This window comes from Cyclopterus lumpus, chromosome 8 (genome assembly GCF_009769545.1).
Source record: "Cyclopterus lumpus isolate fCycLum1 chromosome 8, fCycLum1.pri, whole genome shotgun sequence".
NCBI lineage: Eukaryota > Metazoa > Chordata > Actinopteri > Perciformes > Cyclopteridae > Cyclopterus > Cyclopterus lumpus.
Window position 1 is genome coordinate 19,353,273 of NC_046973.1, and position 15,315 is coordinate 19,368,587.

The 15,315-nt window shown below is 44.7% G+C and overlaps 1 protein-coding gene across 3 annotated transcripts in view; it reads right to left on the bottom strand.

Annotated features, from left to right (window-relative positions):
- The window catches only part of cyth1a (cytohesin 1a), a 33,949-nt gene that overhangs the window by 3,731 nt on the left and 14,903 nt on the right, over positions 1 to 15,315 (bottom strand). For 2 of the 3 annotated variants that reach the window (XM_034538560.1, XM_034538558.1), the window contains exons 2-9: positions 9,200 to 9,282; positions 6,652 to 6,716; positions 5,904 to 5,970; positions 5,682 to 5,800; positions 4,461 to 4,541; positions 4,159 to 4,271; positions 2,990 to 3,138; positions 2,800 to 2,911 (exon numbers count right to left, since the gene is read on the bottom strand). In XM_034538560.1, coding sequence (XP_034394451.1) covers positions 2,800 to 2,911; positions 2,990 to 3,138; positions 4,159 to 4,271; positions 4,461 to 4,541; positions 5,682 to 5,800; positions 5,904 to 5,970; positions 6,652 to 6,716; positions 9,200 to 9,282 — 789 coding nt within the window. Of the gene's footprint in view, positions 1 to 2,798; positions 2,912 to 2,989; positions 3,139 to 4,158; positions 4,272 to 4,460; positions 4,542 to 5,681; positions 5,801 to 5,903; positions 5,971 to 6,651; positions 6,717 to 9,199; positions 9,283 to 15,315 lie in introns of all 3 variants that reach the window. The other variant, XM_034538559.1, reaches the window with a different exon arrangement.

Genomic DNA, 15,315 nt, shown 5'->3' on the forward strand with positions numbered 1-15,315 from the left:
CACTCTCACGCTGGGAAGATGGGACGCCAACAAAATGAGAGTGGCAAGGAGCCGAGAGCCTGGAGCTATGCTCGGTTTCTCTACAGGCATCTCAGACTTGAATTTCCTGTTTTGGCTTTAAGTAACTTCTCATTCATATAGGAGCAGTGTGCAGTGAGTGTGGGGGGTAGGGGGGGGGGGGGGGGGGGGGGGACAAGCTTTCTTTCTGATCATGACATGGAGACCTAAGCCTCGTCTAGACTCGGCTATCCCACCACCAATGATGGAAAAAAAAAAAAGCTTTGTGAAACCCATTTACCAGGATAGAGGAGGCTTTGAGGAGGTTTATATACAGACATGTAGAACACACGTGTATTATCATATAACAGCAGGAGCGCTGTATATGATACCCCATCATATCACAGACACCATGATAGGTCAAACACTTCAGTCTATGCTTGTTATAATCTACAGACGCCATCGACACACGCGTCACTCGACAGGCAGAGATGGAGAGACCCGTCTCCGCATCTCGACTCGTCAGTGTGTCGCAACAAGAAAGCAGACGGACAGAAAAACACAAGGCGCGATGGCGGAATCACACAGTTGACTGGCTTGAGGGCCGATTGGGTTGTTTGGAGGCTGCGAGTGGTTTCCTGGAGGAGGTGACCTCCTCCCGTGCAAGAATGTCTGGGACGAGGCGCGACGTCCCAGCTGATTGTTGCAGAGGTGTGTGCACGGTGCTGGGCCGGAGTGGCGCTGAGCGGATGGGTTGGGGGGGGGGAGGCTGGGCAAGGGAACAGGCTTTTTACATTATATCTAATTGCTGATAGTTGTATGATTTCTTAGTAAATAATTTCTCATGAATTAGCAACTGGTTCTCTACTTTTTTTTCCGACTATTTTTGTTGCACCAGTGCTCTTATTTTGCAATTAATAGGAATGATTTGTAAACAACAAGAATGCATGAATCATTTGAAGCATGCCTATATCCTGTTTCTGAACCCTCCTCTGCCCACGCTTCTCTCCCACAGGTCGGTCCAGTCCGGTCTAGCGCCACACCGTTGCCCTTCAGATCCATTTACAGCATAAGATGAAGAGAGCAGAGCCACATGGTTGAAAAGGTGCAGTATTCCCTTTCCACGCAACCAGAGAGCAAACAATTAGCCAATGGGTAAATGGGTTCATGATCAATTTGGATTGTCAAGCAGTCCTTTGTTGTGTTCGCTGTATGAAAAAAAAAAAAATAGGTATAATGCAGCTTCCAAAAAAAAAAAAAAAACGATCAAAGAGAATGACCACCACAGCATGGAGAGCGAAACGGGTCAAACTGCTCAGTCGAGTGGCCACAAAGCATCGGCTCCCCGAGCCGAGCGCACGGGGTAGCAAATGAACCCGGCGACCGCCTGGCAACCACCCACAGAGATAAGAAGAGAGAGTGGACAAACCACCAGCTCGATGAGAGACTGAACAGACAAACACCTGAAGTTCAAATGAGTCAATGGAGAGACGCAAACAAAATGTATCTGCGCGATAAACGTATATAAAAAAAACAAAAAAAAACAATGGAGGAAAAGAACAAAAAGCATGGCGGACCACCAAAAGCACCCGAGAGCTGGACTAGCGTTTGGGAAGAGACAGGTGTACATACCTCCTGAGGAAAGACAACAGCCAAAATCATGGGAACAAACAAACAAACGAAGAGGAAAAGAAAACAAAAAAATTAAATGATACGGAATTATTGCACCACAGTCCTGTTAATCTGGTTACATGGAGGCTTTGATGCACTGCTTTACAGCTTTCATGGTTTATTTTCTGTATTTTGCAACACGGGTCAACAGATTATACATCTGCTGTTATTACATCAGCCCACACGGGGGAGTTCTACTCAATGTGACTGTAAAGCACTACATTAAAATATCGCTTCCACTTTGGTCCATTTCTGTCATATCCAGTAATTTACTTTCCACCCCAATTTACTCAAATCTGCCAATTTGGAGTCATTGGAGATAGAGTAATTCTTCCCTTTCTTGTTGTAGTTTGTTGTAAAGATTCACAATGATTGAAAGATTACATTTTACTTCTAACATCTTTATTAAATTCATTGTGAATCTGTACAACAGAGAGAGATCTTAGAGGAAACAGAGGATGAAGCGTTAAGGGGACCAGGGTTGTGCCTTTCTGCTTGTAGAGTGACCAGTAAAAGGTGACGGCTCGTATCCTGTGAAACACTTGGAACCATACGGGTACGTGTGGGTGCCGGAAACACATGTTAAAGCCAGAATTGTGTTTTCAAAAAAAAGGGCCGGACAATAAAAAAATAAATAAATTATAAATACTAAGACAAATTCTTTACGAGGCCTTCTGGGAGTTTCAAAAAAAATGGGACAAAATATGCATTTTAAAATCTCCAATAGAAATCAGGATCAAACTGTCCACCGTTTAATTCTTTGTACGTATATGTGCATGTTTGCGTGTGCGTAAACTTTATTTACAAGCTACAAAAGTTAGTATTTGTGCGCGTGCTTGCATGTCAGTATAATGAATATGCTCCGTCGTAAATATTTCAAAGGCCTCCACATGTCTCATGGCCACATTCATAATACATCAAAAGCCGGCATAGATGTCTCTCGGGTCTAGTGTGTACAAACCTATCCACACACACACACACACACCACTGTGTGCAGCCTTGATATGATCTACCAATGTGCGCTGTACACAAGGTAATCTATCAGCACCGCCACGTTGACGAGAGCGCCATTATTTTTGGCGGATCGTCGTGTGCGCAAACAACCGCGTTCGTGCATTTCAAGTCGCTCACCCAGTTTGAGAAGCCAGCCCTCCCTGTCTGGGTTGAAGAAAGTGTGTGTGAGGTCGTTGCCGTCGTCCTCTGGGATTTTGAAAGGCTCATTCTTGATGCTGTCATACAGATTCTACAAGAAAAAGGTTGCCTGTGAATCCAGAGCAGGTTTTGAAAGGAGCAATGACTTGAGTTTCAAAGCCGTACTGACCCTGAGCAGGTCCTCGGGTAAGTCTCCTCCTTCGTTGATGCCTCGGTTCATGGAGATGAAACGTTCCACGGAAGGCTTGTCCTTCACATTCGGGTTGTGGAGGCTGGTGTTTAGCATGATGATGGCAAATGACAGGATGTAACAGGTGTCTGTAACACACACACACACACACACACACACACACACACACACACACACCATAAGACAGGGATGACAAATAGGTTGCCGTTTACCACAAAACTTCGGCCAGTGTTTAATTTTGTGTTTAGATATGAATGTAAATTAGCTGAGCTGAAAGGACTGCACTTAGGGGACCACAGTCAAACAGAGAGTAACAGATAGGCGAAGCTTCGTTAGCAAGGAGAGTGGGTGGGAGTGAAAGGCTGCGAGTGGGCAGCAAAGTATGCATGTGCGTTTCTGGATAGGCACTCTAATTGTGTGTGTGTGTGTGTGTGTGTGTGTGTGAGCTAAAAGACAACGTGGCCAACACACGGCTGACGCAGCAGCACTTTATCTGGCCCCGTTAGACTGTTGAAGGCCACATGCATTATTCACATCCATCTGCATCCATGTTAGAGGCCGGCGGCTGTCTGCTATGCGCATTGTTTCCCAAAAGCCAGAAACCCTTCCAGAGCACGGTTCACATCAGCAGACTTTCTGTCTGCTAAACAAAAGCCGTTTAGATGTGATTTCCTATTAGATCTCAGTGCAATTTGGAAGATCGAGTGCCACAAAAAGTTGACCAGAGTCCAACAGAGAGTTCCAATTAAGAATTTGAAACTTTATTCATCGATATTGCTGACAAAAAAAAAAAATGGCTATACTTCAGAACTATTGAGGCAAGCGGAGGTCGACTGTGGGTCAGTGGTTAGCAGGTCCGTCTTTCAATCAGGGGGTTGGTGGTTCAATCCCCGCCCTAGTCGACGTGTCCTTGAGCAAGACACTTAACCCTGCATTGTTCCCTGTAGCTGTGTCTACAGTGTATGAATGTAACGTGATTGTAAGTCGCTTTGGATAAAAGCGTCAGCTAAATGACATAATAATAATAATAATAATAAAGGTCATTTTGTCCTTCGTTTCAATGTGCACACATTCACAGCTTTTTTGGGGGCTTTTCGTTGACAACACTGGAAGCCTGAAACACTGAAAGTACGGAGTGACGGCGTTACCTGTGGACTGGAAAACGCCAGGGTTGCACTGGCAGTAGCGCTGAGCGAAGGCCTCCATCATGCGGTCGATCTTCTGAGCTTCGCCCGGTAGCCGAAAGCTCCACAGGAACTGTCTGTCAGGGGACAGAGCTCAGTGTAAAAGGCTGAATATGTTCTCTTGAAAGACAGCCGCATCTTTAGGAGACTTAAGATATTGACTGCAACACATGATGTATGTGAAGAAAAGGAAGGTCTACAAGCTACGAGGATCTAGTGTGTGTAGCAGACCTGAAGGTGCAAGCTCCTGGGAGATGCCGTCTTACCTTAGGGCCTGAACCAGGTTGAGGTCTGTGAACTCGTGAAGCTCCACAAAGGCATGAAGGACTTCAATGTTGAAGTCATCTCTACAGGAGACAAAACATGGCAAATGTCTTATTAGTAAACATTTTTTAAAGTTATTTTCAGATCATTTTCTTTATATAAAATGTAAAAAAAAAAAAAAAAAAGAATTGTCAATAATGTCCATCACAAGCCCAAAATGTATTTCAAGTTTAGCTCAAAACCCAAAGATTTTCAATTGCCGATCATTTAAGACAAAGAAAAGCAGCAAATCCTCATAATGTGAAGATAGGATTAGGGAATTTTGGGCATTTTAAAACGAGTACTACACCAATTTAGCAACGCACAAGATCATTACCTACAAGGAAATCTTTCAAAGTGGATTTTAAGAAGTTATTTGGTGGATGCTGAGGAGAGCCAAGACTAAACCTTGCTTCTATAGTAGCTCTGTGTGCTGAGGACTGTGATGTGATCCGACTCACATGGCCTTCAGGAGGTCTGTGATACGCTTCATACTCCCATCAAACCCAATGTTTATCATCCAATCTCAATTATGACATCATTCCCGACCTTCATGCCCTTCAGAGTAAATGATCCGCCCCTGTGGGCTCATGCGAAGGCTCTAAGGGGCTCTCGCTGACATGAGTCATATCCAGTCGCGAGCGTTCCCGGTGGAACGAGTGACCAATCGTGTCTCAAGGCTCTCGCGCCGTTCCGGCCCCACCTTACAGAATCAAAAGAACACTTGGAGGTGCTAGATAACAATGAAACGAAGAGCATCCATCGACAGCCTGAACTCCATTTCCCCGGTTTGACCTCAAGAGACCACACCCTGCCCTGTAGTCCCTATTGTACATCAGGACAAACACCATTTCCTGTATTGTGCGTTCGCTCTACCGAGGACGGCCTCAGCTCTCGGGTCAAATCTCGAATTGCCCTAAAGCACGTAGTGAGACTCTTGATCCCCAAACTGATAAATGAGTGAGATAATCAAAGACAGGTGGAGACTATTGAGTAGCAGCCATCGTCTTGAGTGAATGGTAAAAAATGTGGGACCAATAATCCAAAAGGATGGGTGTGTGCGTGACTAAGAGGAAACAGCAATACGGAAAATATGCACTCGCTAGTCAAAGCATTTTATCAACAACGTGGATGGGCGCTGGCGAGTCGTGACGGTCAGATAGAGGGAAAGTCTTCATCCTGACCTCTCTCCGAGGTAATCTCCGATGGCCGTTTTGTTGAGGCCCTCGCCCTTGTAGAGGAATTGAGAAATGTCATCGCTGGTATTCTTCAGCAAGTCGTTCTCAATCAGGAACAGGATCCCCTGAGAAAGAGACGGAGGGGGCCGCCAGGTTACTTCCTGCTTCGGAGAACATGTGGGACAAATTACGTTTCTGAAGAAAATCACAACAATTCCTTCCGCGTACCTTTTTGGGGTCCATGTTAAATTTCTTACGCCCCATGGCCACCTGTTTATTTCTCTGCATATTCTTTCTGAAAAATAAAAAAAAGGTTGGAGATTGTCGTTCCGAAGTGAAAACAACGGTTGTACGTGAACAAAATGGGCTGCAAATTACTTTTCCGCTATTCATTTCTCAGGCCTCGAGTTATTCAGGGGTCAAAGCGCACTTAAAGAGTCCGCCGTCACTATGGTTACACCTCCATCTTCCCACTGATTCACTCGCAGCAACATTCCTCTGGCTCTCGTCTGCCAAAAGGTCTACAGCAGCAGCACAATCTTCATATACTTTATTTAAGAAATGGATCGAAGGAAGCTTCGATCATAAGAAGGTGCTGCAACTCTTAAAAAGGCTTTTAGATCCAAGAAAGATTATTTGGGAGCTGATGGGATCCCCATCCCCTTAAGTAGAACAAACATCAGCCCTCCCTCCCCCGGGTCCATCCATTGTCTTCCTCTGCCCGTACGCCCACTGCATTATTCAATGAGGCCTCCCATCATGGGGGTGTGCCTGATGAAACATTTAAACTGCCTTAAAAGCAGAGCTAATTTGGTGAGAGGGGATGGCCCGACCTGCCCATCAAATATCAATAATTGAGAGTTTAATTTGCTAAGTTAATAGAAGGCAAACAACAAGCCAATTTAGGCAAAACAGAGATGGAAATGTGTTGTCTTTGGGGGTATTGGGGTGGGGGAGTCCGATCCCTTTTTCTTACCTCTCCTCAGTGGATCCCAAGTTCTCGATCTCACTCGTCACTTCTGCTATCTCATCCTTCAGCCGCTGCAGAGGAGACACGAATGTTAGTCCTAAAAATGTCAAGAGAATGAACTCGTCGTCTGCCTTTCCGATTGCCGACGCGAGGAGGCGTGGGGCGAGCGTGACCGACAAAACCAACACGCAACAGTATTTGCATTGCTCTAAAGAAGAGTGCCGAGGGAGAGGTCATCGTCTCTGAGTCACCTGTATTTGTCTGAGAGCCAGGTGGCCCTTTTAATCACATCCAGTAACAACAAAAGAGAGTCACTTCCGATGAGCTTCACATCCAGCTCTCCTCGGTTCCCTTTTCACCAACAACAGACCGCAGCTGCCTCCATCTCACATCAACGCATGCGTTTCCGTGTATGCATGTTCTCCGAAACAATCCTCTCGTCCTGAATTCGATCAGGCAGAGAACATTCACGGGTAACCTCAATACAAATAGGAGTAAGAAAGCGTAAAAGTGGATTATATTTTGTGCAGCGTTTTAGTGATTAATGGCCTTAAGAGGCAGATTTAGTTGATCAAGCCAGGACCGACTGGTGCCAGACTGGCGCCGTAAGGGCATTACGGCGGGTAGAGGATGGAGAGGGTGACGTCAGCTTGATGAAAGCGTGGAGCAATAACATAAAAGAAGCCCTGTATACAGACAGAGCTCATTATTGATCATGTGAGGCTACAGCCCTTTACGTAAAAGGCTACAATCGTCAAGCCTCTCCATCCACGTCCAGCTGCAGTCGTAGTTTATAATTTCTCGGGCGCAACACCAATTCACTTTAGGCCAAACCACAAAGGGAACATCTGTGTTTTCAAGGCCTGCGCAAAACACAACACATTCCTCACATGCTTGCCTCCGCAAACAAAAGGCTGTGTTCATACAGGGGAGTGGGCGGCAGCGGTGGTGGTGGTGGTGGGGGGAGGGGGACCAGCAGAGGAGGGTGTAGGAGCAGAGGGGGTCCGTGAGCAGAAAACCCCGGAGGAGAGGAAAGGACCGGGGCAGCAGTGGTGGCCAAAGACGGGGGAGGAGGGAGGAGGGGCAGCGATGGTTTGTCAGGCTCATAAAAAGAGTGTCAGATCACGCCTCTAATGTCCGTCTGTCAAGTTAAAGTTGCCCACTGGGACATCTGGAAGCCAACTTTCTGCCTGAGTCATGGCAGTTGTGTCACCCCCCCCCCCTGTGTGTCATTTGCTGACGGAGCTGGTTATTGAGTGACAGAACCGACCTGGGCAGCTCGCTTCAGTAATCAGCTCTTTGGTCCAGAAAAACGGCCAAAAGAATCACCACGGGCCGTGGGCAGGAATTAAAACAAACCACTTTAGGGAAATGTGGGGCCAAGCCGATTTGAATCCCCGGCTCTCTTTGGACATCAGCGAGAACATGAAGGGTATTCAGCTGGCTGCATGAGCACGTTCCTCATAAAGAGCTTCATCCTATTTTAAAACGGCTCAACGGTTAACAGGCTTGCTAAGGAAGTGAGCTTTTGGCAGGAAATAACTCACATTCCACTCGGGGTGAAATATTTGAAGGACTTCTTATAAAAGAGACATTTGTACAAGGAGGAGGTATTTATTTATACAAGGAGGAGGTATTTATTTATACACACACACACACATATATATATACACACACACATGTATGTATATATATATATATATATATATATATATATATATATATATATATATATATATATATATATATATATATATATACATACACACACACACATATATATATATATGTATGTGTATATATATGTATGTGTGTGTATATATATATATATATATATATATATATATATGTATATACACACATATATACATACACATATATATATGTGTGTATGTGTGTGTGTGTATATATATATATATATATATATATATATATATATATATATACATACACACACACACATATATATATATATGTATGTGTATATATATGTATGTGTGTGTATATATATATATATATATATATATATATATATATATGTATATACACACATATATACATACACATATATATATGTGTGTATGTGTGTGTGTGTATATATATATATATATATATATATATATATATATATATATATGTGTGTATGTATGTATATATATACACATATACACACACACACATATATATATGTGTATATATACACATATATATATATATATATATATATATATATATATATATATATATATGTGTATATATATACACATATACACACACACACACATGTACATACATAAATAAAAACAAAAGCTTTTAAGCCAGTCAGAGTAACTGAAATGTGTTGCAGTTGGGTAAAATCAACTAGTTTTTTTTTTTTTTTTTTTTTTTTTTTATTGCAACAAGTCAAACTATATTTCCAAAAGATCAGGAAAACTACAAAAGTAAGTAAATGAGCTTGAGAAGTCAGCGCATGAAGTAATTCATTTTTTTTTTTTACCAATCCTCTGCATCATAACATCTGTACAAACAGCCCCATATCCCATTCCAGTATTACCTGAATGTCCTCCATCAGCTCCTGCTTGCGCCGGCGGATATTCTCCAGCTCCTGCTTCTCCTCTGGGGTGAGGTCGTCCGGCACTGGGTAGAGAAAAAGAGAGGATGAAGGGAATGAAGGGAAATATAATGCACCTTAATCCTTCTCTATGCATATCCATCCCTTGAGGCGTGTCCCTCAGGGTATCTCAGTGCACAGAAATAACATTATAATTCCCCTTGATATCAGACAGGGATGGAATGCCCATGGGAAGCATTTTCCCTTCACTCTTTCTGGATCTCATTTCAAAATCAGTCTCCATTTGAAAACATTCTTGCATCGGCATCACTTGTAATTATCCTTTAAAAAGAAGGCAAAGTGTGCTCGCTAGAGTCAAAATATTTGACCGGATACAGTTCAAATACAAGTTTCTATGCTTTTCTAAAATGACTAGAGGGAAGTTTACAAAAATGCGTTCGCATTGGCTGAAAGAAATACATGATCCAATGTGCAAAAACTATTATCTTTTAGTGAACGGTGCATTGTAAAGTGAGAGCCTGTGCACCCCTGAGGTGTGAGAATCCAACCGTTTGACCAGTCTGCAAAGTGTCGCTTGCACTGAAACAGTGTCGCAGTATCACAAGAACCCCGACAGTGTCATGAGCTGCTCAAGTCCCAGCGGTTATGTAGGAAAACCACCCGACTCGTTCTCCGATTCCCCCAGTGGCCAAAGCACAAGCCGCCTCCTGTGACCTCAGCAGCACGGTTCAAAGGTTAAAGGGGTGGAGACCAGGGTTAACTCTGTGGACCTCTGCAAACGATTAATTACGTTGTCTTCCGACCTGTTTTCAGACAGCTGGGGGAGCGCAGCAGTCCACTCGACGTCGACCTTTCAGCCTACAGTTACCGTGACGAACCGGCCGTGTCCATCCCCTAAATGTTCAGGGTATCCATGGAAACTATGGTTAGGTCTATACAACTGTTCTCACTTACGAGGGAAGCGGACGCCAAAATAAATAGTTGTTCGACCTTCGTTTTTGGTCAGACGGTTCCCCTCGATAGCGGCTCACGTTGGGGCAGGACGTGAAGGTTTGAGAAGATGTGTTCTTCTAGCATTTAATGACCCCCCCCCCCCCCCAGTCTCCCGATTGACTGGGCGAGTAAACCCAGAGCAACAGGGAGGCTGAAAGCAGGAACTTTATTCCTCTCTTTCTGGAAATATGATGTCAGGTTCGGCCACGCCACACAAAACAAGACAGCCGGAACCAACAGAACCACAGCCTTTCAGTTTTAAAAAGGAGGACCACAAAGTGAAGGACTGACAGGGGAGAAGAGCTGCAGAAAAGAACCATAATTATGGAGAAATTTAGCAAAGGAACGTTATCATTTGAGAATGTAAATCATATGTTCCCTTGCATCCTTCAAGAGCACAAACAAGGAGCTTAGGGAATAAGTATTTTAGGCCATCGGCAGGGCAGATGATGACACCCATGTCCTGGGATTACAGGGCATTTCTAACTTGCCACCCACACGTCATCTGTCGTCACCCACAAGATCGAATTTACTCGAGAAGCCAGCCAGGTACACACTCCACTGCCTTCCCGACTCCACCCAAAATAAATTAAGACCACGTCAGGGAACACACGAGCCAAAAAAGTAACGAGCTTGTTTCCCTTCCGTCTGGGCGACGCTTGGCTGTCATTCGTTAAAACTTCTGGCACCGGTAAGGCCAATGAAAAGAGGCGGTCATCAGGAAACAGACGGGAAATGGCAGACACGAGACGAACAGAGCAAATAAGGTCAAGAATGAGAGAATCTGATTCTGTGGCGAAAGTCAATCATCCTTATAAAAAGACTCATAATATCATCGAGTATGAGGAGCAAATAATATGAGGGGAAATGTGGTGTTTTTTTCACCTCGGCGTGCACAACATGTACCACTCGTCATCTGGGGGGGGGGGACCCTGCTGCCCACATCTTCACTCCTTCAGGGACTCACGCTGCCCGGGAAGCAGGTTATTCAGGGGAATCACATGCACAACGGAGGCGTGCAGGTGACGTGCGCAGCCGTGCACGTACAGACGCACACATGCTTGACGCCCCCCCCACACACGGGCCGACAGTGTGATTCCCATCGTGCATAGCGGCGTGTCAGCAACTTGCTTTTGGTTTTCATCTTTCAACCATCTGACTGGAACTGTTCAGATTGTGGTATTCAGACTGAAACTATTTACGTTCTGGCAAAAACAATTATAGAGATTATTAACCAAAGTAAGGTTTGGGAAGCAAGGCAGGGCATTTACATTATAGTGGCAAGACAATTATTCTGAAATAATCTCTTCCACAGTAGCTTTTTTTTGTAATACATCAAGTCTTTTACTGAATTTAATAACTTGTTAACACCAAAGTGGTGCAAAGTGATTTGATTTGCAAGTGGCGAGCAGTTACTCACACACGTGCCCGTCTCCAGCTCTGGGACGGTGTAACCTGATCTTTGGACGGCCTTGCCCTGGACCTCATTACTACACTCAATACGTTCCCTTTGAGTAGAACCCTCATCACTCTTGGATCGGCACGTCCTTATCCCAACTAGAACTTCTTACAAAACAGTTGTGCATTTAACGTTATTAACTCACTACGATGCTTTATTCGAGCCAAACATTTTTGACAATGCATGTCCTTATCTTTTGCTTTTAGGAGTTTTTTTATTTATTTTTGCAGAGTTCCCTAATGGGTGAAGTGGTTTTGAGTGAGGGCTGGGTCAGCAGAGAGCACTGGGGAGGTGACACCAATTATAGCTCCCTCTCCCACAGCGGCAGAGCCCACTAATACACATCCTGATTGCCCTCCTAGAAGAGACAGACGTCTCATTTGTACCCAGATCACTGAAGAACTCTCCTTGGAAAATAAGGAAATTAGAATTCTTGAGTGCTTAGGATCTCTCAGCCCCCCCCCCCCCCCATCTCCCTGCAGATGTGACCCAATTTACGAAGCTCCTCTCAGCTCAAAAATACTTTTTTTTATTTATTACCCAAATAAGCTCCTCACCTTGGCGTCCACTGACACCACCACTGGAAAGGGTCCCAAGATACACATTTTAGTTGAACTTGATGCTCCACACGGATCAGAATGGGGAAATGACACCATCTATTATCTCTACTGGACCAGATGGAGACATCAATGCATATGTTATGTCAGTGCCTATGATTCGAGGGAATATGCATAGAGATGCACATCCATTTCTGCAGCCACGTGTCTGTGAGCCTGTACATAATTTACATTTTGATGAAGTGCACGGACCGATCGAGGCAGATGAATGACACCGATAGCAGAAATGTCTCCCTTCGCATGGCCCTTCATCCGTTCTGTCCACAGCTTTTGTTCCCTCCTTTATATCTTTGAGAAAGAAAACGCATCCATTGGTTCCTCACACTTAACATTGGGCCCGATTACCCCGACTCCTCATTCTATATCATCTCGGCCCCGATCTTCTCCCTTGTACTCGCCTCTCTTCCAGGTTCTAGCAGGTTCTCTCCTGTTCCTTGAGGGTGATGTTGCTGCCGTACAGCTCGTGTCCATAGTTACATGGATAGTTCCCTTTAAAACTGCGCTCTCCACTCTCAAGGTCCCTGTAGGCCCCAATCAAATCGACCACTAGCCTAAACCAATGAACGCACCAGCTGTAACAAGACGCACTTCATGATTAAGTTTAATGCATTCAGCGCAAGACACATACAAACAATCGATTATGTGAGCTGGTACGGGCAAAAACCAACATGAACTAAGGTCTTTTAAAAAAGGGCTTGAAGCTTTTTTGATCTTTCCCTGCAGTTTGAACAACAAAGGGTGGTTTAAAACGTCTCATCCGCTGATCTCTGATCCGAGACTGAATCTCATTACTAAAGTAAACCCCAAGGGGACTCTCCCTCATATATATTTGAAAGCACGCACGCACACACACACACACACACACACGCACACACACCTTCATCTTCTGAACCAGACAGCTTGTATAACAAAGTGGAGCATGGGGGCTGTGAAGGAATGCCAGTCTACAATGTGGGCAAAGGCCCGATAGAACTTGTTCACCTCTCACCTTCAGATGCTGTGCTGCCAAACACAAAAACCAGAACCCAATACTGGCTTGAGATGGCCCACCAGATCACAACGAAGTGTCCAACCGGACCTGGCCCAGAGGCGGTAGGAGGAGGTGAAGGGGGACAGGGAGGCGAGGGGGAACAGGAGAAGGAGCCTTGTGTTTGGCCAGGCAGGCGTGGGACGGCAAATGGCAGGAGAACACAGAGACAGTGGGACGAGCAGTGGGACGATCACAGCTTTCCCTTTGTGTCTGCAGTTGGCCTCTCGGGACATTCCTCAACTAGGCCCATGCAGGGGGACTGGTGGCTTCAGCATCCTTGGCTTGTACTTGTTGGTCATGCCAGCTTCCTTTTCTGCCACCGAGTTCCATAATAAAAAGTACAATTGCAGTCCGACTTCTGCAGCCTTGGTCATAAAGTGTGTTTTAATACAATCATGAAGAGTCAAACATACATATATATATATATGCCTTTAAACCAATTCATACAGACACACCTGACCCCCCCTCTCCCTGACAGCACCACACTGTCCAGTCATACTCAATTAGTCCGTTCACCAGCCTTAACCACAACACAACACACCAGGCTGCAGAAAGAGAGGACAGTCAGACCACTAGCACTTAAAATAATTATTTTTTTTACTTTTGTTGGCATCTGGGTAGCATTATACCCATCCTCGCTGATTTAATCTTCAATACAGTCAAAGTGTTGCCTGGGGGGTGGACAAAGCCCCCGCATGACAGCAGAGTACCACAGATGACAAGCTACAGAAACACGTGGAAGACAACAGCAAGATCAATTTAACACATTTATTTTTTTTAAAACACATGCACGTCAGCGAACTAAAGTGCTAACCTGTTTGAGAAATCCTCCAAAGTGTCAATTGTGTATCCTTCCAAAGAGCTCCCCTTCTTTATTATATAAAAAATAAAAAGACCCAGCAGTCCGTTCTTCTGTCAGCTGCTGTGGCTTAACGCAGGCGAGCCGGACGTCCACATGACAAGAGGCAGAGGAGCCTGCTCCTCCAGTCAGGGAGAGAGAGATACTGCCGGGTTTACAGCTCAGCTATCAGCTCCCAGCATGCTGCCGGCACTCTGACAAACCATTTGGGGAAGGAGCCTTACTCACTGCCTCCCTCCTTCCCTCCCTCCTCACCCTTACAATGTTGGTGCCACTGCCATTAACATGGAGGCTCCACCCAGTGGTCATTCGTGGATGCCGTTTTGTAGTCTCATTTAGCCACAGTCCTTCGGGTAAAAGCTTCAAAAATCAACTTTCAATGGAGGGAACAGGAGGTGCCGACACGCCGACTCTTTACCAGGTTTTAGGACTCATCACTGCAGCACTTATTACAGGATTTAACACCCTGCGCAAACGAGCAGTGTTTCAGAGGATAATACGGTATATCATGAGCTCCAGAGGCCCAACAGAGAAAACATAAACGTCTGCCGTTTGTCATAAAAAGGGGTCACATTATCAAAATATTAGGTACATATTCTACTGGCCAGATGAACCAGGTACATATGCTACTGGTCAGATCAACCAGGTACATATGCTACTGACCAGATGAACCAGGTACATATGCTACTGACCAGATGAACCAGGTACATATGCTACTGACCAGATTAACCAGGTACATATGCTACTGACCAGATGAGGTAGGTACATATGCTACTGACCAGATGAACCAGGTACATATGCTACTGACCAGATTAACCAGGTACATATGCTACTGACCAGATGAACCAGGTACATATGCTACTGGCCAGATGAACCAGGTACATATGCTACTGGTCAGATCAACCAGGTACATATGCTACTGACCAGATGAACCAGGTACATATGCTACTGACCAGATGAACCAGGTACATATGCTACTGACCAGATTAACCAGGTACATATGCTACTGACCAGATGAGGTAGGTACATATGCTACTGACCAGATCAACCAGGTACATATGCTACTGACCAGATCAACCAGGTACATATGCTACTGACCATATATATTATTAAATATATTTATATTTTAAAATATGTTCA